General features: G+C 46.6%; 1 protein-coding gene across 3 annotated transcripts in view; it reads right to left on the bottom strand.

The window, feature by feature from the left end:
• The window catches only part of EYA2 (EYA transcriptional coactivator and phosphatase 2), a 170,414-nt gene that overhangs the window by 24,567 nt on the left and 119,730 nt on the right, over positions 1–26,117 (bottom strand). For all 3 annotated transcript variants that reach the window (XM_068987109.1, XM_068987111.1, XM_068987110.1), the window contains one exon: positions 16,917–17,006. In XM_068987109.1, the coding sequence (XP_068843210.1) occupies positions 16,917–17,006 (90 nt within the window). The remainder of the gene's footprint in view (positions 1–16,916; positions 17,007–26,117) is intronic.

The following is a 26,117-nucleotide window of genomic DNA, read 5'->3' as shown; positions in this document are numbered from 1 at the left end:
TGGCAAATGGAGATAACAACTGAACCTGCTTACATGGTTGACGAGAGAAAAAACGCCTGGTGCTACATAAATGTTAGCTTTGATTACTGTGTTAAGATTTGTAAACATCCACGTTTTGGGTTTTGCAAGACAATTTCAGGGAGTAGAGACCTCCTAGTAAAGACTGTTAGAGACAGAAGACACACGTGGAACTCTGAGCTTGACCTCGGAGAAAAAAAACTGGTTGTTACGTCCCTGGACTCCTCACAGGAGGAGACACGCTGGGGAAAAAAATGGTGCTATCAACATTTTGAGCAGATTTCTTTTTACACAAGGAGGAGGCTGGAATTCATCTTTGAGGACAGGAGCTTTGCTGGGGGATAATGGAACCACCTTCCCATCACTTGGGAGAGATATACAGTGGGAACCTGGTTGTCATGGAGATACAGGGGGCAGGGTGGAGACAGTCACACCTGGGGAAGCCTGGGTGGTTTTGTGGGGATCGAGGTCGGAACCTAGAAGGAGTGGTGTGGCGCTGACCCCTCCCTGGCCTCCTCAAGGGGCTGTGGACGGGAAGGGGGTTTGCTGAAGCCTTTAGCTTGGAAAGAGGTTTGTGCCCAGAGTCCCTGGCCTGCTTGCCCACAGTTCTGTGGCAGTGCTAAAGTAGGACTTGGGGTCCCGTGGTATGGGACCTGGTGTGCCTCAGGTCCCTGGCAGGGGCTGGTGCGCTCTGACATGTCTGGATGGGAGCAACAGCAGGGACGTCCACCCAGGGGCTTCCTTGGGGTCAGCCCTGGGCAGAGGGCAGCCAGACCAGAGGGCAAGTGACATGGTGGACGCTCAGCAGTGACCCCGACTGAGAGACTCTCTGGGTAGTAGTGGAAAAAAACACCTGGGAGGCACTGAATGACCACTCTTTGAGCTAGCAAACATCTGGCTGACACCTACGCCATTTCTACTTATGATTCCATATGGCCTTTCTTTCCATGTACTCAGGATTCTAATCTCTTGGTGGTATAATTGATCCCCGTCCCTGAGACGGCACGTTCTTTCCTAAAGAGCGGTGATGGCATACCTCCGACTGAAAAGGTTCGATAATCATGTTATCTAATACAGTAGCAATCAGCCACACGTGGTTCTTTATAGTTAGTCAATTAGAATTAAATAGAGGAATTCCCTGGTGGTCCAGTGGTTTAGCATCTGCCTGCCAATGCAGGAGACAAGGGTTCGATCCCTGCTCCAGGAAGATCCCACACGCCACAGGGCAACTAAGCCCGTGTGCCACAACTACTGAGCCCACACACGCTGGAGCCCAGGCTTCGCAATGAGAGAGGCCACAGCAGTGAGATGCCCACGTGCTGCAGCTAGAGAAGGTGCGTGTGCAGCAGTGAAGACCCAGTGTGGCCCAAGATAAATAAATAAATTAAAAAACTCAGTGGAAAATTCAGTTCCTTGGGTCTATTTCATGGAGCCAATGGCTACCATACTGGATGGTGTATTTCCATCACTGCAGAAAGTTCCACTGGACAGTGCAGCTCCGGAGGGACAAAGGAACAGGGTGGACAATTTCACTGCTGTGTTGACAGGTTCAGTTAGGGAAGAGCTTGCAAGCTGGCCAGGAGAGGTATCTCATCTAGCCCAAACTGTCTTAAAACAGTAAAACAATTTTTGGAACAACAGCCGTCTCTGTCCCTGCCTCTCTCCCTCACTTCCCCTCCCTCCCTTCTCTCTCCCTTCTTCTCCCTCTTTCTCCGTCTCTCCAGATTTTCTGCTACTTTGAGAATTTACATGCTCTGGCAAGGGAGGGCTTGCATGCCTCTGTCCTGACCATCCACAGCCTCAAGCTCCATCTCCACTTCTCCACAGCCTCTGCTGGGTTTTCCTCACTTTACCTCACCTGGGTCCCTATGGGCATCCTCGTTTCAGAACCCCGACCCAGAGCAACGTCATTTAGACAGAAGGATCCTAGGGCCCGCCATCCTAATAGGTTAACGAAGACTGTATTGAAAAGCCAGTGCTGACTTCCGAGGCCCAGGCACCGAGGAGAAATTAATAGCAGATTTCCCCCAGTCCGTTGCTTTGCCTGAAATTAGAAAAACACCGCCCAGTGGCCCCCGGTCCTTCCCTCAGGCTTGAAAGCTGCTCCGGGGGGTCACCCAGGCTCTCGGGCCCCCGGGCAGGGTTCCCTGCACTTTCCCTGACGTCAGGGGAAAGGCATGCGGGAAGGCTCTGGTTTTCTCATCTGCCAGGGGATTGTTGGGGGCGCTAAAGTGTGACAACAGTAGCGATCACATTTCGGGCTTAATAAAATACCATGACGCTCAGCTAGACGCTACCTCATACTCCGCCAGCTGACCTGGATCGAGTTACCTGCCGAGCCGGCACCGAGGGGAGCGGGACAGGGCGGAGGATGTGAGGATGGGCTGGGTCCCGGGGGCGAGGACCCCTGGCTCCTCAACTGGGCTGGGTCCTTGGGGCAAGGACCCCCGGCTCCTCAACTGGGCTCACGCTGAGGATGCCAGCTTCTCACTGCCCAGGGTGCCTCTGGCCTCTCTGGACTCAAAGTGTGACTATAATTTGGGGGGGGGGGAATCTGAGCAGGAACACCCTTCCAAGACAGAGTGGTGGGTTCCTGTGGCCTTGACATTGGTGAGGCGCAGTGGTGCTGAGGAACTGACGGTTTCTGACCCAGAGAAACATACAGAGTCCTGTGCAAGGAGGCCGGTCACCCCGGTGAGAAGCTGCAATCACCTGCAGTTCCCTCATCTGGGTCACGGTGGAATGAACTGTGGTATATCCATTCAGGACACTCCTACCCGGCTGCTCAGAAGGAAGACGGAGATTGTTAGGCTAGCACAAAGACGTCCTGTAGGGCAAAAAGCGGCAGACTAGAGAGGGATACAGCCAGTATCCCTGGGGTCTACACTGATGAAAAACCACGGGGTTGCAAAGAGTCGGACATGACTTGAGTGACTGAACAGAACTGAAAAACAAAATTCCGTGCTTGTGCCATTCTGTCCGGCCACCTGTTGTATACATAAAGTTTTATTGGAACACTGCCATGTTCATTCATTTACTTCGGGTCTGTAGCTGATTTTGCCCTGCAACAGGAGAAGTGAGTAGTTGAGAGAGAGACAGTCTGACCCCGAAACTCTTAAAATATTTACTCTCTGGCTCCTGACAGAAGAAGATGGTGGACCTCTGACTCAGACTATTACAATCACCTCTTCATTTCTACCCTCCATCTTTCCAGCCTAGTTTTTATCCAGCAGCCAGAGGGATCCTGCTAAACCCTAAGACAGATCCTGGCCCTCCCCTGCTCAAAACCCCACAATGGCTCCCACCTCCCTCCGAATCCTCACCATGACTCAGGTCCCACTTGTCTGCACGCCCTGCCACTCATCACTGGATTCCACCCCCCATCTCCCAACACACTGCAGACATAGCCTCTGCTAGTCCTTCAACAACCCTCATCCTCTTGCCCCAGGGCCTTTGCACTTGCTGCGCCTTCTGTTCTGCATGCTTCCCCCCTCTCTGTCCAACTATCTAAAGCCTGCAAAGGTTTGCTAATGTCACTGCCTTTGTAAAAACTGCCCCAATTCTCCCCCGTTTCACGACAAATGTTTCTCTGTTTCTGCAATTTGTGGGGCCTGTAGGATGAATCTAGGCCTGATACACTGGCTGATTTATTTTATCTACTGAACTGGGAAATCGTAAAGTAGTGTCCATTTTTTTTTTTTTAACTGGTTTTTGCAAGGTCAGAGAATACAGCACAGACTCTGGGATCTGGGTCAAATTCTGACTCTGCTACTTACTAACAGAATGAACTTGGACAAGGTATTGAATCTTTTTGACTCTCAGCCTCTTTGTAATTGAGCTGCAGAATGGTAGTTCCCACATAGAGTTTTGTAAGGACTGAATGAATCAATACAGATAGAGCACTTTGAAAAGTCCCTCGACTGTAGAAAATACCACATACACGTTTGTCTTGATTATTGCTAGTATTACTATTGTGAATTCCATAGCTTCAAACTGAATTGAGTTCACCACTGCAAGAGATTCATGGATGGTCAGTTCTGCTGATGAAACAATTTAGAAGCAAAGCAGAACCCTGCAGTCTTCAGTCCTAATCCCATGGACACATCAGGATGCTACACATTAATACATCTCAGGGAATGGGGCAGAAGAGAACGGGGGTAGACACATTCAGTTTCACGTGGCCTCGACTTTGTAGTTGGCCTACAAAAGCCCAACCCTGGGTTCAAGTACCACCTCTGCCATTTCCTAGGTGTGTGATCTTGGACAAGTTACTGGATGAGTCTTCAGGTTTTTTTTTTTAACAATAAACTTTAAATTTTAGAATAGTTTTAGATTTACAGAAAAGTTATGACTATAGTATAAGGCATTCCCATATACCATATGCCCAGTTTCCCTTATTGTTAACATCTTATATTCAAACAGCTTGTCACAACTAATAAATATCACTAAATTATTATTAGGTACTGTCTATTTTTAATTCCGTTTTTCCACTACTGTTCTTTTTCCCTTCCAGGATCCCATCTGGGGTACCATGTTGTATTTTTTTGTCTTGTCTCTTTAGGTTCTTTTGGACTGTGATAGTTTCTCAGACTTTCCCTGGTTTTGGTGACAGTTTAAAGGAATGCTGGTCAGGTATTTTGCAGAATGTCTCTCAACTGGGATTTCTCTGATGTTTTTCTCATGGTTAGACTGGGGCTAGGGGTTTTGGGGAGGAAGGTCACAGAGGTAAAAGTGCCGCTCCCAACACGTCCCATCAAGCGTATGCTGTCAACATGATGTAACACTGGTGATTCTGACCTTGGTCGCCTGGCTCAGCCGGTGTTCCTCAGGTCTCTGCACTGTAAAGCTGTCCCTTCTCCCCCACTTATTTATTTATTCAATCATTCATCTGTGTCAGGATGGACTCACGGGTACTTAGTTTATACTTAGGGTTGTGTGTGTGCTTAGTCGCTCAGTCACGTCTGACTCTTTGTGACCCCATGGACTGTGGCCTGCCAGGCTCCTCTGTCCATGGAACTTTTCAGGCAAGCATACTGGAGCGGGTTGCCATTTCCTACCCCAGGGGATCTTCCTAACTGAGGGATCAAACCCGTATCTCTTTTATCTCCTGTATCGGCAGGCAGATTCTTTACCACTGTGCCACCTGGAAGCCCATACTTAGGGTTAGGTGCTATGTTATTTGTTTTAGTACTCAAATTGTTCCAGCTCGAACCATTGGGAACTCTTTCTGGTCAGCTCTTGTATCCCTGTGACATACCCCATCATCACAGGGATTTGTGAGTATGTCCTTAGTTTGGGGCACTGTGAGATGCTCCATGTTACCAAGTGTCTTTCCTGTCCCAGCCCTAGAATCAGTCTCATATCCAAGGAGCCCTGGTTCCTTTCACTGGAAAATGGTGTTTAGAAGCCAAGATCTGGGTGCTAGGTATGCTAGTTGCCACAGGAGTGTCATTGCTTCTGGGCCTTCAAGGTCTCTAGGATTTTAAAATCATGAAATATGGTTATTGCATCCACTCGTAGCTATGAAGGCAATGGCACCCCACTCCAGTACTCTTGCCTGGAAAATCCCATGGACGGAGGAGCCTGGTAGGTTGCAGTCCATGGGGTCGCTAAGAGTTGGACGTGACTGAGCGACTTCCCTTTCACTTTTCACTTTCAGGCATTGGAGAAGGAAATGGCAACCCACTCCAGTATTCTTGCCTGGAGGATCCCAGGGACAGGGGAGCCTAGTGGGCTGCTGTCTATGGGGTCGCACAGAGTCAGACACGACTGAAGCGACTTAGCAGCAGCAGTACATATGAAATGAGGCATGTGGCTGGCCTAATAAAGGATTCCAATGATAGTCCAGACCTCTCCTTTCACCAGCATGGAAACTGAAGTTCAGACCGGGTCAGTGGAACTTACATAAAGAGTCACAGGGCCTGGGTAAAGGTGCAGGAGCGTCCCACCGCTCATCATCAATGACAGCAATTCATCCTTTTGTCATGTGCTCAAAGTCCAGATTTAATTTCAGGGTGACATCAGTCTCCTCAAATGCATGGGAGAGCACCCCCTCTTTTTCTTTGCTTTGCAGTTTGTGGAGGATGGGACTTATTTATCCTTTCCTTGAATGTTTGGTGGTACTCTTGTTTAAAACAAGCTGGACTTGGTGCCTCTTTAGAGATGTATGTTTTTATCTACAATTTCAGTTTCCAAAGGTCATTGATTCATTATATTTATTTAAAGAATTTCCCCTTGGGTTAATTTTGACAATTTGTACCTTCCTGAAAAGGGTCAACTTCTCCCAGGTTTTCAAGTTCACTGGTATAATATAAGCTCTTGGTATTCTCATAATTGGAACTTTCATGATGGCTCAGATGGTAAAGAATCTGCAGGCAATGCAGGAGACCAGGGTTTGATCCCTGGGTCTGGAAGATCCCCTGGAGAAGAGAATGGCTATCCACTCCAGTATTCTTGCCTGGAGAATTCCATGAACAGAGGAATCGGACGGGCTATAGCAGTCCATGGGGGTTGCAAAGAGTTGAACATGACCTAGCAACTGACACTTTCACTTTACTTTTGCTATTCTCATAATTTAAAACACACACACACACACACACACACACACACACAAGAGGAACTTCCCTGGTGGTCCAGTGGCTAAGACTCCACACTTCCAATGCCAGGGCCCCTGGTTCGATTCCTGGTCAGGGAACTAGATCCCATATGCCAGCTATAACCAAGAGTCAAATGCCACAACTAAAGATACCTTGTGCTGCAACTAAGGCCTGCCCGGTGCAGCCAAATAAATAAATATAAGATAAATACTTCAAAAAGAGAATCTCCTCTGAACCTACGATAATGTCCATTCTTTCATTCTGGATGTTGGTTACTGATCTCTTTTTTTCCCTTGTTTGTGTTTACCAAGGGCTTATCTACTTTAATGGTCTTTTTAATGACCAGTTCTTATTAATTTTCCTGGTTTTTCTAATAAATGTAATTTAAGGTTATCTGGATTAGACTCTGCCTGCATCCCACAGGTTTGACTACTTTGTATCCTTGCTCATTTATGAACAGTAAGCCTGGTGACAAATACCCATCAAAATCCATTCTGATTAAGCCGGTAACAGCTGGGCTTTTCCCGACCTGCTCTGCTGTGGTCCAATCCCATTACTTTTTGTCCTTGGCTGCTTGGAGACACGAATGCAGAAAGGAAATTGTTGACAAATTTGCTTTAGAAAAATGACTCAGAGCACAGATGGACTCCCTGCCCACTCCTTCTCCTCCGAGGCAGGTATATTTTAAGAGCGAGGTTGCTTAATCCTGCCTCTAGGTTAGCCAGCGAGGGGCCTGCTTCCTGGGAGGGAAACCCGGGCCATCTTTCTCGTGTTGTCTGCATGTTTAAGTTCTCTGAAGAGCATTAAAGAGGCTGTGGCCATGTTGCATTAATGGTCAGTTGGGCAGGACGTTCTGGAGAGCAGCTCAGCGCTGACACGGTGAAATATTACTCTCCCTGATAGCTCCTGCAGAACCATAAATCAGATGCTTAGCAATCAGGCCTGTGTGTCAGGCAGGCAGCCATGGCCTGCCCAGACTCCAGCCACTTCTGAGTCCCTCCAGCATGAGCCTTCCCAGAGCTCCAGCAGCATCTAGAAATGTCCTCCCTCTGGCCCACCCGCCTGCCTGGCCAGGCCTGAGTCGGGCCAGAGACACCTTTTGCCAAAACCTTTCCGTTGATCTCGTTTCTTATGAAGGACTCTTTTCTTCCATCTATTCCGTGGACCTGTTCTCCTTCTCCAAGTCACCATTCATCTCAAAATTGTATCTTCTTTGAAAGATAAATGCCCTAGCCTAGAAGTCAGCTTGGCCCTGGATCAGACCTCTACTCTGTTCTTACTAGCTCTGTGACCCTCAAAAAGTGACCTCTCTGGGTTTCATTCTTCATCCATAAAATAGACTTAAAAAAGAAACAACTCCTTTGTATGGTACTTGTGAGATTTCAGTGAGAAAATGCATGTGTGATGCCAGGCACTGTGTTGGAGCTCAATACAAGTCAGCCCTGAGTAAGTTAACCTCTCCGTCCCTCAGTCTTCCCAGCTCTAAAATGGGGATACATAACAGACTCTACCGCTGTGGCTGCTGTAAAGGTTAAATGAGGGCATACAGGTGAGCCCTTCAGGGGTCACCTGAAGGGTGAGCATTCAGGACGTGTCAGCTGTCACTGTGATTGAGTTCATTATTCCCACCAGTGCCTCCTACTCAGCTCCAACCTCTGTCCATGTCCTGCATTTAGAGCCTCTGTTCATTGCTTTGTTCCTGTTGCGGGGGTCGGGGGGGAGGGAGGGGGCTCTAGTCCTGTAGTGCGGTTTAGGTTGCTGTGACCCGTGTGACCTTGGCATATACAATGCGGAGATGCCATGCTAAGTCACAGAGGAGTTTTTCATCTTCACTTTCTTCACGCGCACCGGGAATTTATCCCCTTGCTGTCAGTCCTTTTCCAGGCTTCCTGGCACATCTATCCTCCGTTCTCCCCCTTTCCCTCTGAACCCACCGTCTACAGCCCTGTGCAAGTCGAGATTTCCCACTGGGAATCTCTGCTCTCAGCCAGATGGCAATCGTTCTCCTGGGAGAGACTGCACAGCACAGCCGATGTGTGGAAGGGCTCTGGGGCCAGCTGCCTGGGTGTGAAGACTGCCACTGCCAACTGTGTGACTTTGGATGGTTCGCTTTACCCCTCTGTACCTCAGTCTCTTCATTTGTAAAATAGATGTTATGGACTGAATGTTTGTGTCCTCCCCGAATTCATGTGTAGAAGTGTGAACCCTCAGTGTGGCTCTATTTGGAGAGGGGGCATCTAAGGAAGTCACTAACGTTAAGCGAGGTTGTAAGGGTGGGACCCTGATCTGATAGGATTAGTGTGTTCATTTGGGCTTCCCTGGCAGCTCAAGGGTAAAGAATCTGCCTGCCAGTGCAGGAGACACAGGTTCGATCCCTGGGTCAGGAAGGTCCCCTGGAGAAGGAAATGGCGACCCACGCCAGTATTCTTGCCTGGGAAATTCCACGGACAGAGAAGCCTGGCGTGCTATAGTCCATGGGGTTGCAAAGAGTCGGACATGATTTAGCAACTGAGCACATGCACTCATAATAGTCAAGAAGAGACTCAAAACTGGTTAGCACACACACACACACACACACTCTCTCACTCTCTCTCTCTCTCTTTTTTTCTCTCTCTCTCCTGTACACACATCGAGGAAAGGTCACATGGAGACAGCAAGAAGTGATCTCTACAAGCCAGGAAAATAACTTTCTCTGAAAACCACATTTGCCAGCCTCTTAATCTGGGACTTCTGGCCTGCAGAACTGTTATTCCCTCAGTCGTGTCTGACTCTGTGTGACCCCAGGACTGTAGCCCGCCAGGCTCCTCTGTCCATGGGATTCTCCAGCACGAACACTGGAGTGGGTTGCCATGCCCTTCTCCAGGGGATCTTCCTGACCCAGGGATTGAACTTGGGTCTCCTGCATTGCAGGCAAATTCTTTACCATCTGAGCCATCAGGGAAGTCCCAAATTCATTTCTGTTGTGTAACCCATACAGTCTGTGGTGTTTTGTTATGGCAACTAGGGCAGACTGAGACAGTGGGGATAATATAACCAGGATTAAACAAGTTAATACATGTAAACTACATAGAATAGTGCCTGGTACCTGTAAGTGCTCAGTAAATGCCAACTGTGATTACTGGTCTTGTTATTATTATTATCATCACCATCCTAACTGAAAATGTAGGTCATGTCTTACAAATTTAGGGCTCCAGAGCTGCACTGTCTCATAGAACTTGCTACGATGAGTTGTTATTTAAGTCTCTGCTGCTAAGTCTGCTAAGTCTCTTCAGTCATGTCCGACTCTGTGCGACCCCATAGACAGCAGCCCACCAGGCTCCGCTGTCCCTGAGGTTCTCCAGGCAAGAACACTGGAGTGGGTTGCCATTTCCTTCTCCAATGCATGAAAGTGAAAAGTGAAAGTGAAGTCGCTCAGCCGTGTCCGACTCTTCGAGACCTCATGGACTGCAGCCCACCAGGCTCCTCCGTCCATGGGATTTTCCAGGCAAGAGTACTGGAGTAGGTTGCCATTGCCTTCTCCTAAGTCGCACCTAACTCTTTGCGACCCCATGGACTATATAGCCCGCTAGGCCCCTCTGTTCATAGGATTTTCCAGGCAAGACTACTAGAGTGGGTTGCCATTTCCTACTCGAGGGGCTCTTCCCCTCCCGGGATCAAACCTTCATCTCCTGCTTGGCAGGCAGATTCTTAACCACTGAGCCACCACGGAAGCCTAACACAATGAGGGCAATGAGGTCAGTGTTCAGTCCTGTCCAATATGACAGCCACCAGCTACATGGGGCTTATTACATTACAATTACTTAAAGTTAAATACAATGAAAAATCCAGGGCCTCAGTCATGCTAGCCATATCTCAAGTGCTCAGTAACCTCGGGGAGCCCGTGGCTACTCTGCTGGACAGTGCAGAACAGAACACTGACATTGCTTAGAAAATTCTACTGGACAGCCCTGCTCTAGAATACTGGCTTTCAAGTGGTTTTGACTGTGACCTTCCATAAGAGACACGTTTCTATCACAGAGAGATTTAAATTACTGAAACAATTTCTCAAACCCTACTACATATTCACTACTACGATTTGTGATGCACTCTTATCACACCTCTTTCAGTCAACTTTCCTGTTTAAATGGTTAAAAAACTGGCTTCTAATTATCAGAGAATTGCAAATCTCAACTGTAATGAGCTATCAACTTACACCAGTCAGAATGGCCATCATTAAAAAGTCCACAAATAAATGCTCGAGAGGGTCTGGAGAAAACCTCCTACACTGGTGGGGAGAGCATAAATTGGTGTAGCCACTATGAAGAACAAGATGGAGGTCCTTTAAAAGACTAACAATTGAGTTACCATATGATCTAGCAATTCTGCTCCTAGGCAGGTGTAGGGAAAAAAACTCCTAATTCAAAAAGACATATACACCCCATGTTCATTGAAGCACTATTTACAATAGCCAAGACACGGAAGCAACCCAAGTGTTCATCAGCAGAGGAATGGATAAGGAAGATGTACATAGACACAACGGAATATTACTCAGCCATGAAAAGGAATTTACTAAAGCCATCTGCAGTAACATGGGTGGCCCTAGAGATGATCATACTTAGTGAAGTCAGAGAAAGACAAAAAACATATGATATCCCTTTTATGTGGAATCCAAACTATGATACAAATGAACTTATTTACAAAATAGAAATAGACGCACAGACATAAGAAACAAACTTATGGTCACCAAAGGGGAAAGGGAGTTTGGGATGACCAGATATACAACACTATATATAAAATAAACAATAAGGATTTATATTTAGCACAAGGAACTGTATTCAATATCCTGTAATAAGCCATTTAGAAAAGAATATGAAATAATATATGTATATGACTGAATCACTTTGCTGTATACCAGAAACTAACACAACATTGCAAATCAACTATACTTCAATAAAACCAACAAACAATAAATAAAACCTTAGTTTCATTCTAAGCAATATCACCAAAGATATCACTGGCATAATGTGCTAGTCATCCCGCCCCCCAAAAAAAACATTAGCAAGAAAAAAAAATAAGTTTAACAACAAAAAATATTTTTTTTTCAAGTAAAAGTAAGTTATATGAAGCCTGGGTCGGGCTGAACGCTAGGTAATTCGTAAATACGGTAGAGTTGACTAGGTGATATGCAAATACAAGGGCTCCGCATAGTATTTCTCAATGGGGTGCCCCTGGCATTTTGGGTGGAACGGTTCCTCATTGCACAAGGCAGTCCAAAGTACTGGGTTATGTGGCTTCTCTGGCCCAGCCTGCTAGAAGCCAAAAATTCTTCCCTTTTGTGTGATAGCCCACTCTTCCCTCCCATTTCCACACTCACTCTCCCCCACTTGACACCTGAGAGCGAGGGAAGGTGGGGAAAGCGAGGGCCGGCTTTCTCTCGCTTGAATCTGCCCTGCCCCACTCACCTCTTCACCCAGGGGCTACGCGGATGAACGGCATCGCCACCCCTGCGGTGCACTGAGTCCTGAAATCAAACCCCAGAGGGCTTGCCCCCCAGCGCCTGCGGTCACTGGGAAGCAGGACTGGGTCCCACCCCGGCGTGGAGGGGGCACGCGCGCAGTTCAGTGAGCCCCGGAGGCTTGACCGCTCCGGAGCGCGTGTAAGTTTCAATCGAGCCTTCACCCTCGCCCCGCAGCCCCGCTGACATTTCAGGTGAGAGTCCTCTGCCCTGGATTTTCCTGCAAAAGAAGCAGTTCTCGCACAAAGGCAAACTAGCCGGGTAATTGTCAAGACTTTTGCCCAGACTCCAGCAACTGGCTGTCAGCGGAGGCCCAGGTCACCCACCACTGTCTTTTCTTTGCCATATCTCTGTATTACAACTATCGTTACTGAATTATGGTTAAATCAGGGATTGGGTAGGCTAGTTTCCAGCTCATCACACAATGCATCTAACAATTATTAATCAGTTTGCTCCTGTACCATGTTACCCCATTCTCGTGTAGGTCCCAGGGGTGCATGTGGCCACTGGTGGGGAGGCCCACCTGCTGGACATGTACATGGGAGCAGGCTCTGTGCTGACTGCTTCCATACATCTCCCATCATCACGATGACCCTGGAAGGTAGGGGCTTTTCAGCTACCCCTTTAACAGATGAGAAAACTGAGACTCAGAGAGATGCAGTGACTCACTCAGGTCACACAGCCCAGGAGATGGTGGGGCCAGGAGTCAAAGGCAGACTGAGCTGATGAGCAGTTGCTTGTCCTGAACTCAGGATGCGCATCCCGAATGTCCAGAGGGAAAGCTGAACTTGGCACCTACTTTGTCTCTGACCAGTTCTTCCTCTGTGGATTCCACCCCCCCTCCCCCGCCCCATGAGCCCTTTCACCCTTGAGGCCCAGAATCACTGATTTAATGCATAACTCTTGCTTCCACCATTTCCCTCTTTGGTCTTCTCCACCCTGCAGCCAGAGGGCGCCTCTGAACTACGAGTCAGGTCATTTTGCTCCCCGGCTCAAAATCGTCCAATGGCTTCTGGTCACTCTCGGAATGCTATCTTGAACTTTACCGTGAGCCATATGATCTGTCTTCCCCTCTCCCAAACGGCTCTCCACAATCTTTCCTGCTCTAGCTCCAGCTGCACTGACCTCTCCTCCCTGTTCCCAGAACTTGCCAACTTTGCCCATGCCCCAGGGCCTTTGCACTGCTGTTTTCTCTGTCTGGCACACTCTTTGCTTAGATACCCACATGCTCCTCTCTTTCACCTCCTTCAGGTCTCTGCTCCAATGTCAGAGAAGTCTTATCTGGTTATACCAAGTAAAATACCCACCCTGGGTCCATCTTCTTTGACTTTGCTAGGCTCTCTTTGGAGCATTTCATCTGACATTTTATATTCAATTATTTATGGTCTGTTTCCCCAACTGCAAGGTCAGTGCGTCCAGGGTGGGGGATCTTGCTGTGCTTTTTTTTTTTTTGGCCACTGAATTCACAGCACTTAAGAGTAGGGCCTGGCGAACGCTAAATTCTCCATAAATCGCTGCTGCTTGTGGAAGCCAACCTCCTAATTTACAGAGAGCACTGCAGGCTCAGAGAAAGGGATCAGACTTTGCTCCCTAAATGCCATCATCTAACCAGCGGCCCAGGAGCCAGGCCTTGCACTGGACTCCTGCAGACAGCACGCCTCTGCCCAGCCCGGAACAGCCTCCCTGCAGAGCTCCACGAGGCTGCTCTTCAGATTTTGACAGGGGCTCCCCGGCACCAGCAAGCAGTATGTTTTCACTTGTGTGAGTCTTAACTTCTCCATCGAGGAACGTGGTTTCAATTCTGCCGAGGTACCCTCGGGGCTTCTGGCATTGGGGACATTTTGGAAAAAAAAATAGTGTAGAGAATAAAAACAAACTGTCTTCCCTGAGTAGCTCCAGCTGGTAATTAAGATGGTTTTCTGAGAGGTGCGACTTAGACTTTGGGGCCAGTAAGGAATGGCAGAGGGGGCAGGGTCTGAAGATACGGGCTTAAACTCAAACACAACAGTCCCCTCAAAATACCTGGCTCTGAGTCGCAGTTTCAACCAAGGTGGACAAAGCCCCTACTATGTATCTGCCTTTCTATTGCGTAAGAGCTTCAAACGCTTATGTATTTGCCTGACAGTTTGGTATCATTGGGCTTCCCTGGTGGCTCAGATGGTAAAGAATCCGCCTGCAATGTGGGAGACCGGGTTAGATCCCTGGGTTGGGAAGATCCCCTGGCGAAGGGAATGGCTACCCACTCCAGTGTTCTTGCCTAGAGAATCCCCATGGACAGAGGACCCTGGTGGGCTACAGTCCATGGGGGTCGCAAAGAGTGGGACACGACTGAGCGACTAACACACACTTAGTGTCATTGCTGCAGTGTCCCAGACATCTCAGACCCCAGGTGCACTCGACAGAGAGATGGATTCTTCACCTCCCCTGTGTTGCCCATCACAGAGAACAGCACCATCACCCAGGTCAGGCTGAGCCCAGGAGTCTCTCTTGCCTCCTCACTCTCCCTCATCCCCCTTGTCCAACCTGTGAGCAAGGCCTCTTGGCTTTACTGCCACCCCTAAGTGCACATCTTCTTCCCATCTCAGTCCAACCCGTTTTTCTTCTTTTGCTTGGCGGTACCTCTGCGTTAGTCCCCCAGTCTCTCCCCTCCCGCTCCTAATGCCTGTTCTCCATGCAGCAGCCAGAGGGGTCATTGTGACACGTAAGCCAGGTCACGTGGCTCTTCCTGTTTCATGCTCTCCCACCCCATGGCTGTCCACAGCACTCAGAATAAACCCTGATGTTTATGGCTTGCGTCTGGCTCATGCCTGCCTCTCTAGACTCATCTCTCTTTGCTCTCACTCACCCACTGCACTCACGTGGCCTTCTCGCAGAACCTAGAAGACATCACACTAGTTCTCACCCCAGGGCCTTTGCACCTGCTGACCCCATCTCCTTTCATCTCTACCTGGCTGACCCCTGCCATCATTCAGGCCTTGGCTCAAGTGCCATGTCCTTGAGACACCTTCTCAGACTCCGTGGAGAACGAGAATGCTGTTTCCCTATCTGCTCCCTCACTGTCACACCTGATTGTTTTATTTTCTTCACATCCTTTTCACTCACAAGCATTCTTGTTTACGGATTTGTTTGGCTGTTTATTGCCTGGTCTGCAGGGATTTAAGGTGAATCAGACAGACATGGTCTCTGCTCTCATATAAGGAACATTCTAAGCAGGAGACAGGGAAAAACTAAAGCTACCCTGGACTTTTCAACTAAAAGGGCCAATAGTTTTCATTTTTTGCTAAAGCGACTTGGGTTTTGCTATGTGTGATCAGTGGAGTCTTTACTACATTAGGCTCCATAATATTTGCCAAATTCAATTGCCATGTATTTTTTTTTCCCCCAATTTAAAACTTTAAGCTCTTTCTGTCTCTTTTTTCCCCTCCAAGATATGAGAGGCCTTGGTAAAGAGAGCTTGCATGTTGCTTTTGGTGAAAGAGATAGTTTTGGGCTTTGATGCTACTGGCATTTTCTACTACTCCAAAGCTCTCTTTCTTCCTCAGCAAGTTTCTATCTCAATCCTCTCTTAAAAAAGAGGCTGGGCAGAGAGCATCAATCCCATTTCACAGATGTGAGGACTGAGGCCAAAATGGCTTGTCGAGACTGGACAGAACACAAGGCCGATCATTTCAGCAAGCATTTCCCCTCTGGAACTCAAGGACAGCAGAACAGGAAGGAAACCCTGTATCCTTTCCTGATGATAAATATTAGCAATGCTCCAGGCTGGCCAAGACAGATTTGAAATTTATAGCCTTGATGTTTCTACTTCGCAGTGGAGTCCCCAGGGATTTTTCAGATTCTAGGAAAAAATATTCCTACCAGGATAAATAGAATCGTTCTTTCATAAGCAGTTATGTTTTAGGTTGCCTTTATTTTTCTATCTGTTAAGCCAATAATGAGAATATAATTTACAAATCTAGAAGATTTCCCACATTAATTCTCTTATCAGACAACCTTTCCTTACCTTGGAGAAAGCTGTTTGCTCTTTCATTGGGGGAAGGTAGTGCATTTTATTTCCTTTCTTGCTTTCGCTACCAGGAAGCTCACAGACAGACTCTGAACTGCTGTCATTAACCCAAGCCAGATTTTTATTTTTGTACAATGCTTCAACCTTACTCATTACAGGGCTTTCTGTTCCTTTGTGTTTGCTTTAGTAGCTCTATTTTAAATATGTTTTCTATTTGAGATTCTTTCCCAATCTTTCGGACACAGGCAGTATATAAACAAATGAATTAAATTTATTTCTGAAGCTGCTTTCCCCCTTCTCCCATCTCCCTTGCTCCTTGCTTAAGGGCACAGGAGCTGATACTTTAAATCAGCATGCTCCCCCTCCCCTTTCTCTTTGTAAAACATGTTTTCAGGGGAATGTAAATTGTTTTTAAAAGCTTCCATCCTGGCCCACTGCTAATTATTCCTGACCCAGGAGGATCCATACTAATTTGCCTTAATAAACTTTATTAAATAGTAAATTTCAGGAGGAAGAAACTACACAGCTTTGATTAGATTAGTAAAACTGCCAGTGGACATCAGTGCTAGAGCAGAGAGAAAAGCCCATTAACCACAGAGGGAATTCGGTCAAGTGTGTTTCCAATAAGCTGTGGCTGGCCATAGTCCTATGCCTTCTTGGGGGTTGCAAGCAAAAGTTTCTAGTCTCCAAATGAAAAAGAAAAAAGGGAAAATGAAAAGGCAGTATCTCCGCCTCCAAACTAGATGCAGGTGATTCAATAAAGCAGCTATGGAATGAAACAAGTAATCGAACAATTCCAAACCTCCAGGTCATTGAAGAACAGATGTGTGTCTGCGAGGTTGAAGATCATTTCTTCCATCATGAGGCCGATGCGCACGGACGCCGTGGTGTCCTGTTAGGAAGAAGAGGAGAAAAGGGTCTAAGTGGGGTTGGTGTCATCTCAGCCTCCCCTCCTCCAGTCCCACCTGTGAATGGTGCTTGTGGTCTGTCTTATCTCTGTGGCTCCCACACGGCCTAAAATGTGTGTCCAGGTGGGCTCAGGGTGATAATGTTGCATAGCTTCTGGGATTTCACTTCTACCTTTTCATCATTTCTATTTATCCTCATCAGTGTTTAATCCCCCACCCCCCCAAATATGCCTCTGGAATGGCATCTGTGTTCAGTGTTGCAAGAACCACAAGTGGCTGGAGGAAAAGAGAACCTCTTGGAAAACAAGACATTTCAGGCAAAGCAGTGTAAACCATGTGTAAACTACTGGCAGTCTTGGGATCTTGGTTCTCTCTTTATACTGATCAGTCTATGACACAGCCTTCCTGCTCCAGATGTTTAAAAAAAACCACTGTTATCTAACAAGAGAGGATTAACTATAAAAACACAAACAAAACCCACTGTAGTACATCCATACCAGGGAAAACTAGGCAGCCTTAAAAAAAAAGGAGTCATGCTAGGCCTCCTGACATGAAAGAATCATCCAGAAACACAGTATTAAGGAACAAGAGCAAGTCGTATCACAGTACACTGTGTAAAGGGCATCCCAGGTGGCGCTAGTGGTAAAGAACCCGCCTGCCAATGCAGGAGACATAAGATGCAGGTTGGGTCCCTGGGTTGGGAAGATTCCCCAGAGGCAGGCATGGCAGCCCACCCCAGTATTCTTGCCTGGAGAATCCCATGGACAGAGGAGCCTTGTGGGCTATGGTCCTTAGGGTCACAAGGAGTCAGACACGACTGAAGCAACTTAGCACGCATGCAATTACTGTGTAAAAACACAATGTACAATAAAAGGGCCCATTCTCTCTCCCTCTCTTTCCTACACACAGTGTGTAGGCTGCATTGCTCTTCATCCATATTTGGGGCCCCTTCCTGAAAAGCTTCTCCCTGTAGGAAGATGATACGCCAGGCACTGGGAAACTACAGCTTGCAGGTCAGATCTAGCCTGCTGTCTGTTCTGAATGGCTCACAAGTGGAGTGATTTTTACATTTCTGGAGAGTGTGTGGTATGTGGTTGCTTTAGGGCTTTGAAGGCCGAGGTGAGTAGCTGTGACAGATCCTTACCGATCCTAAAGTGTTGACTATCTGGCCCCCTGAAGAGAAAGGCTGCTGACCCCTGATTTAGAGGTTCCCTGTGGAGCTCAACGGTGACTTGCTTTGGCCAATGAAATGTCAGCAGAAGATGTTTCACTTCTGGTTAGAAGGGGCTTCTCTGGTGGCTGGGACGGTACAGAATCTGCCTGCAGTGCAGGAAACCCAAGTTTGATCCCTGGGTCAGGAAGCTCCCCTAGAGAAGGGAATGGATAACCACTCCAGTATTCTTGCCTGGAGAATTCCATGGACAGAGGAGCCTTGTGGGATCCCAGTCCATGGGATTTCAGAGTCAGACACAACTGAATGACTAACACTTTCCCCTCCTTTTTTTTTTTTCCACTTCTGGTTGGAAGCTTTAAGAGCTAGTGTATGGGTTGCCATGCTCTCTTCCCACTTCACAAGGCTAAATGTTCTAGCTACAAGTGACTCGGTCAGCTTGGGTTCCAGAATAAAGATGCTGAGTGCCAGAGCTACAATAGACCACAACGGACATGCACCATAAATAAGAAGCAGGTGAGATTCGGGGCATGTTTGTTACTGCAGCATAACCTCACTGATTCCAACTGATACACATGGAAAATATAGAGCATACACATGGGAAATATAGTGCATAATGGCTCTCAACCCTGGCTGCACACTTTGTTGATGTGTGGAGCATTTATTATTATTATTTTTTGTGTGTGTGTGTGGAGCATTTAAAAATCAGTAAAATCAGAATGGCTGCGGGTGGGATCCAGGCACGAGGAAAGTTTAAACTCCACACCTGATTTCAATGTGCAGTCAAGGTTAAGAACCACTGGTCTACAAGGAGAGACAGCACTTAGTAATAGTCCTCATTAATATCTGTTAGGTGCTTTCTCTGTGCCACTCTCTAAGTATTTATTAACTCATTTAATCCCCACAATGCTCTCTGAAGTGAGCACTTATTATCTTCCCATTTCAGAGATGAGAACACTGAGGCTCACAGAGCAACCTGCTCAAGGTGCCACAGCTAGCGAGTGCTGGGATCTGAAGCTGGTAATCTGGTTCAGGGCAGCTCGGCTTCAGAGGAGGCCTCAGAGGGGCCAGGATTGGGAGAGGAGGAAAGGTGGCCTTGACCTCCATACACCTCTTTTCCCAGTTGAATTTTTCACCAGGAGGCTGTATTACCTCTATTATAAAAACAAATAATGAATGACATAAACCCGTCTTGACCCTTAAAAAAACAGAAAATCGCAGCTGGTGATCTCAGCTTCACACACACAACTGTGAAGGATCAAGCCCAGGAACACAGCCATTAGGTGAAACACCTCATTAGGGCTTCCATAGCCAAAGCTCAGCACGCCAGGCCCTGGCTGGAAGTCGCAGGGTAGAGTGGTCCATGAAAAACGAAGAGGAAACGGGGAAAACAAATTCGTTGGAGCCAAGTAAGGAATCACTGTGTGACCTGGGGAAAGGTTTCGGGGGCGTTTCCACATACTCCTTGAACCCAAACCATTTCACCTCTGCAGGACTGCACACATTCTTTCCTGGTGAGGCTGTTTGTACGCCTAACCACCTATGCCCAGCCCTCCATGTACTAAGTGGGAAGCAAGAAGGAGCCATCTAGATTCATCCACTGAAAGGATTTATTCGGAAAATGTCAACTCTCAGGCCAGCACACAAAACAGGAAAAGCAATTACTGTAGACAAAAATGGCTTACCCGTGACAAGTGTTTGCATAGTTATAAGAAGCCGAGTCCTCTACGTCAATAAAGCTGAAACGATGACTTACTGATATTAGGAGGATGTGGAGAGAAAGTCTACATGTGTGTGAGAGGCAAGGGTGGGTGAGAAGAGAGAGCTAAAGTCTTACGTTGTAGTTTGGGAAGCCAGAGATCCTGCCTAAAACAGAAAAAAACCATGCAGTGCGTAGAGAAGCAGGTTACTTAGAAATTTGAAGGTAAATCTCAAAGAATCAAGAGTTGAGAGTTGTTCTCTCTGGGCAAAAAAACAGGGTGGGATTGGCGGGAAACCACTGGGGACTGCTTGCTGTGTTTCATGATCCTTTCCTTTGGAGAAGACATGAGTTTTAAACTCTATGCATATATTTCTTGGATTAAAAGAAAACTAAATTAAAAACAAAGGAGGGGATTTCCTGGTAGTCCAATGGTTAAGAATCCACCTGGCAAAGCAAGGGACACGGGTCTGATCCCTAGTCCAGGAAGACTCCATACGCTACGGGGCAACTAAGTGACAGCCACCGAGCCCCAGAGCCAGAGCTCGACAACAAGAGACGCCACCGCAGTGAGAAGCCCGAGCACCACGACTGGAGAGAGCCCCTGCAGCAGCGAAGGCCCAGGGCCGCCAAAAAAGGGAAACCTCCGCCAGTGACGTTACCCGCCAGTAAACACTGCGCGCTTAGTCCCTCAGTCGTGTCCGACTCATTGTGACCCCATGGACTCCAGCCCACCAGGTTCCTCTGTCCATGGGGATTTGCCAGGCAAGAGTTTTTGAGTGTGGGCTGCCATTTCCTTCTCCAGGGGATCTTCCCAACCCAGGGATCAAACCCAGGTCTCCCTTATTGCAGGCGGGTTCTTTACCGTCTGAGCCACCAGGGAAGCCCAGAGTAAATACTACTCTAGAGAAAAATCCATATATGTGAACAAGGGATGTGTAAAAAGATGTTCATTACAGAGTTGTTTGTAAACTGCAAATGACTGAAAGCTATTTAGCTGTCCACCGAAGGAGATTAGAGAAATAAAATGTAGAATATTTATGCAATGGGAAACTAAATTCAATGGAAACAAATGAATCAGGTCTCTAGGTGTTAACATGGACACATCAAAAAAATATTATTGACTGAAAGTATATATCCGAGAGTTCTATACTGCATGTTATTACCGTTTATTGGAGACGTATGTTACCACATATTTTCCATGGGCCCTTATGTATCTGTAAATATCTGCAAAGATATATATCCATAATCAGAACAGTAATTACCTTTGGAAAGCAGAGTGGAGGGGAGAGAGAAATCAGAAGTAATGATCAAAGTAAACTTCAGCATTATCTAGAATATTCTCAATTTCTTTTTTTAAAGAGAAGAGAGTCAGACATTTCTGGGACTATTAAAAACTGAAACAAAAACTTCAAGACACCCAAAGGTTTCTGAGGAGAACTTTCAGAATACCTAACTGCTCCCTAAGCATTCTCTTATTTCAGTTTTTTCTAAAATCTGCTTGCATGCTGCCTATTAGGTGATTTTAACCTGTGTAGCGGGAACCTCTTTTCAAGATACTTGATAAAAACTAGTTCTGCTGAGGTGGAAAAGTCTAGAACAGCCCAAGAAATGCACAACTGTCCCTGTAGTTAAGTGATACACAGTGTTACTCTGGGCCAGACCACTGTACCCAAGTAGAAAATGTTTTTCTCAGGGTTGTAAAGGCTGAGAAATGAAGAAACAAAAATTGGTGGAGGCTGAGCATTAAGTAATGTGAGGACAGGGGGACAGACAGGGGTTTCATCTCATGCTGCCCCCTGAATGCATCCCTGACATGCTCTATAAACACACCATCCTGGTTTGTTAGCTTAATTCACCCTGTGTAGCTTGGAGAGGGAGGAAGCCTGCCTGAACGAGCACTCCTCCCAGTCAAAGAAAGCCTAAAATATGGAGTCTTTGCGCCATGTTTTTCCAGCTAATAAAAGGACTAAATGGAATAGCACACATGTAAACCCCTGGCCCAGGGTCCGGTATATCAGGCACTCTACGAGCGCTGGTTATTGTCAAAACACCCCAGCCTGCTTCCTCGTGTTTCTGTAAACCCAGCAGGAATATCCCGAATCAGATGGTACTCTAGGAAAGATGTGCTTTATGAAAATACCATCTCACATGAAAACCATCTTCTTAATCATTACATACTCTTTGGATTAAAAAAAAAAAAATCAATGGTTAATTTCTTAAGCAAGTAACAGCAAGAAACAGATTGTGCTTAAAAAACAATCAATTTAAACCAGAATGGAGAACTGAGAAAAGGGAGTTTTTCCAAAACAGGCTTTGATTTGTAACTTGTCTGTGGAAAGGACTGAGCTGGGGGCCATTGGGGCTGGGTGGATGGAATGTCATCTTTGACTCAAGAATCTGTGGGTGGCTCTCTCTCCACGAAGGGACAAATCAGACTGCAGATTTTTTCAATGTGCTCTCACGTTCTACAGATTTGTCAGGGTTCGGCTTTGATGACAGTGAGGTGGGCTATGCACGCTTTCATTTAGGAGGCTGATGAGGACGTTCCAAGCCCTGGAACACCCCCCTCGAGGCAGATGCTGTGGGTCTGGATGCAGCTGTAACCTGATTATCACGCATTCTTGGTGAGGTTCTCTTAATTAGAGGAAGATGGTGGGGGTATTCGCCATATGGGCCCCTCAAAGATCTGCCTTGTGGATCAGTAAGTTATCTTGTGACGTATGGCTGTATTTCCTGGATGCAGGCAGAGAGGGTAAGAGCCTTAAAACAGAAAGTCTTTTCTTAAAATGAAATTAATCGAATATCAAACAAACTTGAAGGAGGAAAATGGCATGTGGATTCCTGGAGGTTTCAAAGTCTGAATGCAAAAAATTCTTTGGGTTAATTTAGATGTTAATTTAGATGACGGCAATTGTTTTCTGTCAACGGCAATTGTTTTCTGTCAAGCGCCTTCATCACTCCCAAATATCCAAGCTCTCCGATTTAAGCCGTATTCTTAGAGGTCTTCTGCCCAATCCCTGTGGATTAGGAGGAAACCATTTTCATTTCTGAAGGAGTCCAAGTTTTGAACCAAAAAGTCGTATGTAATGAATCACAGCTCTATTATTCCAAAAGAGAATTTCCTTTATTGAATTTTCCAAGTTTTCTATTTTAAGCACATAATGCTTTTGTAGTAGATGGTTTAATTCATCATTTAATTCCGTTTATAATTTAAAGAAGTGAGAGCCACACTATTCAGCATCACAGTGCTTTGAAGAAAAGAAAGGCACACCCCAAATTCATCTTGAAATTAACTCATAAGCTGTGGTCTTTTTTTTTTTTTTCCACAGCTGGCTGGATAATAATAATAGCCAGTCATTACTGAGTGTTTTGCAGTAGGTTAAGAGTGGGGGTTCTGAGCCAGACTGCTTATTATGTTCAAGGCTAGTTCCACCTCTTACCACTAGATGACTTAGTACAAGTTACTTAACCTCTGTGTGCCTCAGTTTTTCTTCTGTAAAATGTGGTTAATCAACTCATAAAATTGTTCTTAATACAAAGATTAAATGAGATTTTCAAAGAGTAGGTTGTCATCCTTTTAGTGAACGTTTACTTTAAAAATGACCAGCTTAAAAAAGAAAAATGAAAGAAATATAAGAGAATCTAGGGGTTAGTAAACTACGGCTGTCGGTTTTTATAAAGGTTTACTGGAATGCAGCCATGCCCACTTGTTCACTCACTGTTTGTGGCTGCTTTCGGGCTATAGTGGCAGAGTTGATCGTTCCTGCAGAGCCTAGCCTAAAGCCTAAAATATTTATTATGCCACCAGGGAAAAATTTACCGATCTCTAGAATAGATGACACTTCAGTGTTCTTGCCTGGCAAATCCCAGGGGCAGAGGAGCCTGGTGGGCTGCCGTCTATGGGGTCGCACAGAGTTGGACACGACTGAAGCGACTTAGCAGCAGCAGTGGCAGCAGAATAGATGACAGAACATCAGAGTACATCATCATATGCAAATTCATACGAAAATATTGGGGGATCAGATCCCACTGTTTCCAAAATCTACTTCTGGATATTTTGGTTACACGAATACATTTTCCATTTTGTCTTAAACTAATGTATGCTGTTTCTGTTGCATGCAATTGAAAGATTCTTGAGTCTGCTCACAGCCTCCCTGTGTCTGCACCTGAACAGGTATATTTCAGTCAGAGTGGCAATGACCACAGTGCTTCTGCACATCTCAGGAATAACTGAGCTTTCCAAGCAGCACTTCAGAAGACGGTCTTCTCTTTTGATGGCACCTCTTACTCCCTCAACCCTAAAGTGTTGTGAAGTCAAGTGCACAGAAGGGTCTGTTTTATTTTCTGGTCTTAGGGCCACAGTCTCTTTTTTATGCAAGCATCGCCTAATGGAGCAAGTGGCTTTCCTCCAATGAGCACACAGATCGCCTCCACCATTCACCAGGTGTGCATGAAAGTGGCCACAGGCAAGAAGCTCCCTGAAGCAAAGCGACTGAGAACATTAACTGCGGAGTCAGCAGGACCTGGCTTCAAATCCCAGGACTGCCATTCCCCAGGGACATGACCTTGGATGAGATGTTCACCCTCCCTGGGTCTCAGTTTTCTCACCTGAATATAAGCAAGTGACTCCTTTCTAGGGCTCCTGTAGGATAATGAGTGCGATATGATTTCCTCCTGGTGCTTAGGTATTATTAGCACAGGCAAATTAGCAAAAAGGCATCAGAGTCCAAAACCTTCCATCAGAAAGCTTTTCCCACTTAGAAATTCCCGTGCAGTAGTTTCACCTGGTATTTGCTAAACCACGGCCATTCTTGTAACACCTTTGCAAGTTTCACACACTGCAGAGCAGCTGTGTTAACTTAGGATTTTCCTTTAATTGAGCTACCCTTCCTGCACATTTTTTTTAAAACAAACATTCAGTTCAGAAGGAAACTTGTCCTCATGACCGCAGATGGCAAACCTGTTCCACTCACCATCACAGAAAGTTAAGCACGAAGGTGAGCATGTATGTTAGTTTCTTGTGGATGCTGTAACAGATTACCACAAATTCAGTGGCTTGAAACAACACAAGTTTATCCTCTTACAGAGTTCTAGACATTAGAAATCTAAAATCAAGGTGTTTCAGACTTCCCTGGTGGCACAGTGGATAGGAATCTGCCTGCCAAAGCAGTGGACAGGGGTTCGATTCCTCGCCCGGGAAGAGTTCACGTGGCATGGAGCAGCTAAGCCTGTGTGCCACAGCTGCTGAGCCCTGTGCTGCCACTACTGAAGCTTAGAGACTGCGCTCTGCGCCAATGACACCCGTGCGCCACAGCCAGAGAGTAGCTCCCGCTCTCTGCAATTAGAGAAGAGCCCGTGCAGCACCAAAGACCCAGTGCGGCCAGAAATAAATAACACAAATAAAAAATTAAGTCAAGGTGTTCCTTTGGGAGCTTTCAAAGGCGAATCAGTTTCCTGGCCTTTTTCAGCTTCCAGAGGCCAGTGCATTCCTTGGCATCGGCTCCTTCGCCGCAGCCAGTTCCTGCTATCGACTCTCACCTCCTGCCTCCCTCTCCCGAGGACTCTGTGATTACATGAATCACACCTATTTAAGTCTCTTTTGCCATACAAGGTAACATTCACAGATTCTGGAGATTGGGACCTGAACACCTTTTGGGGGCCCATTAGCTTACCACACAGCATGCGATGAAAAAAATGACAAAATGCTGCTCTTTTGGGTATGTGATCTCCTATACCATGTTTTAAGGCAGTTGTTGTTTAGTCACTAAGCTATGTCCGACTCTTTGGGACCCCATGGACTGTAGCCCACAAGGCTCCTCTGTCTGTTCAGGCAAGAATACAGGAGTAGGTTGCTATTTCCTCCTCCAGAGGATCTTCCTGACCCTGGGATCGAACCCGTGTCTCCTGCAGCTCCTGCATTGCAGGTCCGATTCTTTACTGCTGAGCCACCGGAGAAGCCTGTTTTAAGGCAGTGGTTCTCAGCAAAGGTGGCATCTCCCCCTAGAGAGCAGTTTGCAAGTTTGGGCAACACTCCTCCTTGTCATTACTGAGGGGAAGTGGCATTTGGGGAGGGTGGTTTTGTGATTTACAGTAAGAAATATATATTTGGGTTTTGTCCCTGTTTCTGGCACAGAACTCCTAAAGCCCTTGGAATTTCTAATAGCCGAGGTATGGAAGCAGCCTAACTGCCCATCAGCAGTTGAGTGGATAAAGACGATATGG

The sequence above is a fragment of the Capricornis sumatraensis genome, chromosome 15 (assembly GCF_032405125.1).
Source record: "Capricornis sumatraensis isolate serow.1 chromosome 15, serow.2, whole genome shotgun sequence".
NCBI lineage: Eukaryota > Metazoa > Chordata > Mammalia > Artiodactyla > Bovidae > Capricornis > Capricornis sumatraensis.
This window is presented reverse-complemented; position numbering and strand designations above follow the sequence as displayed.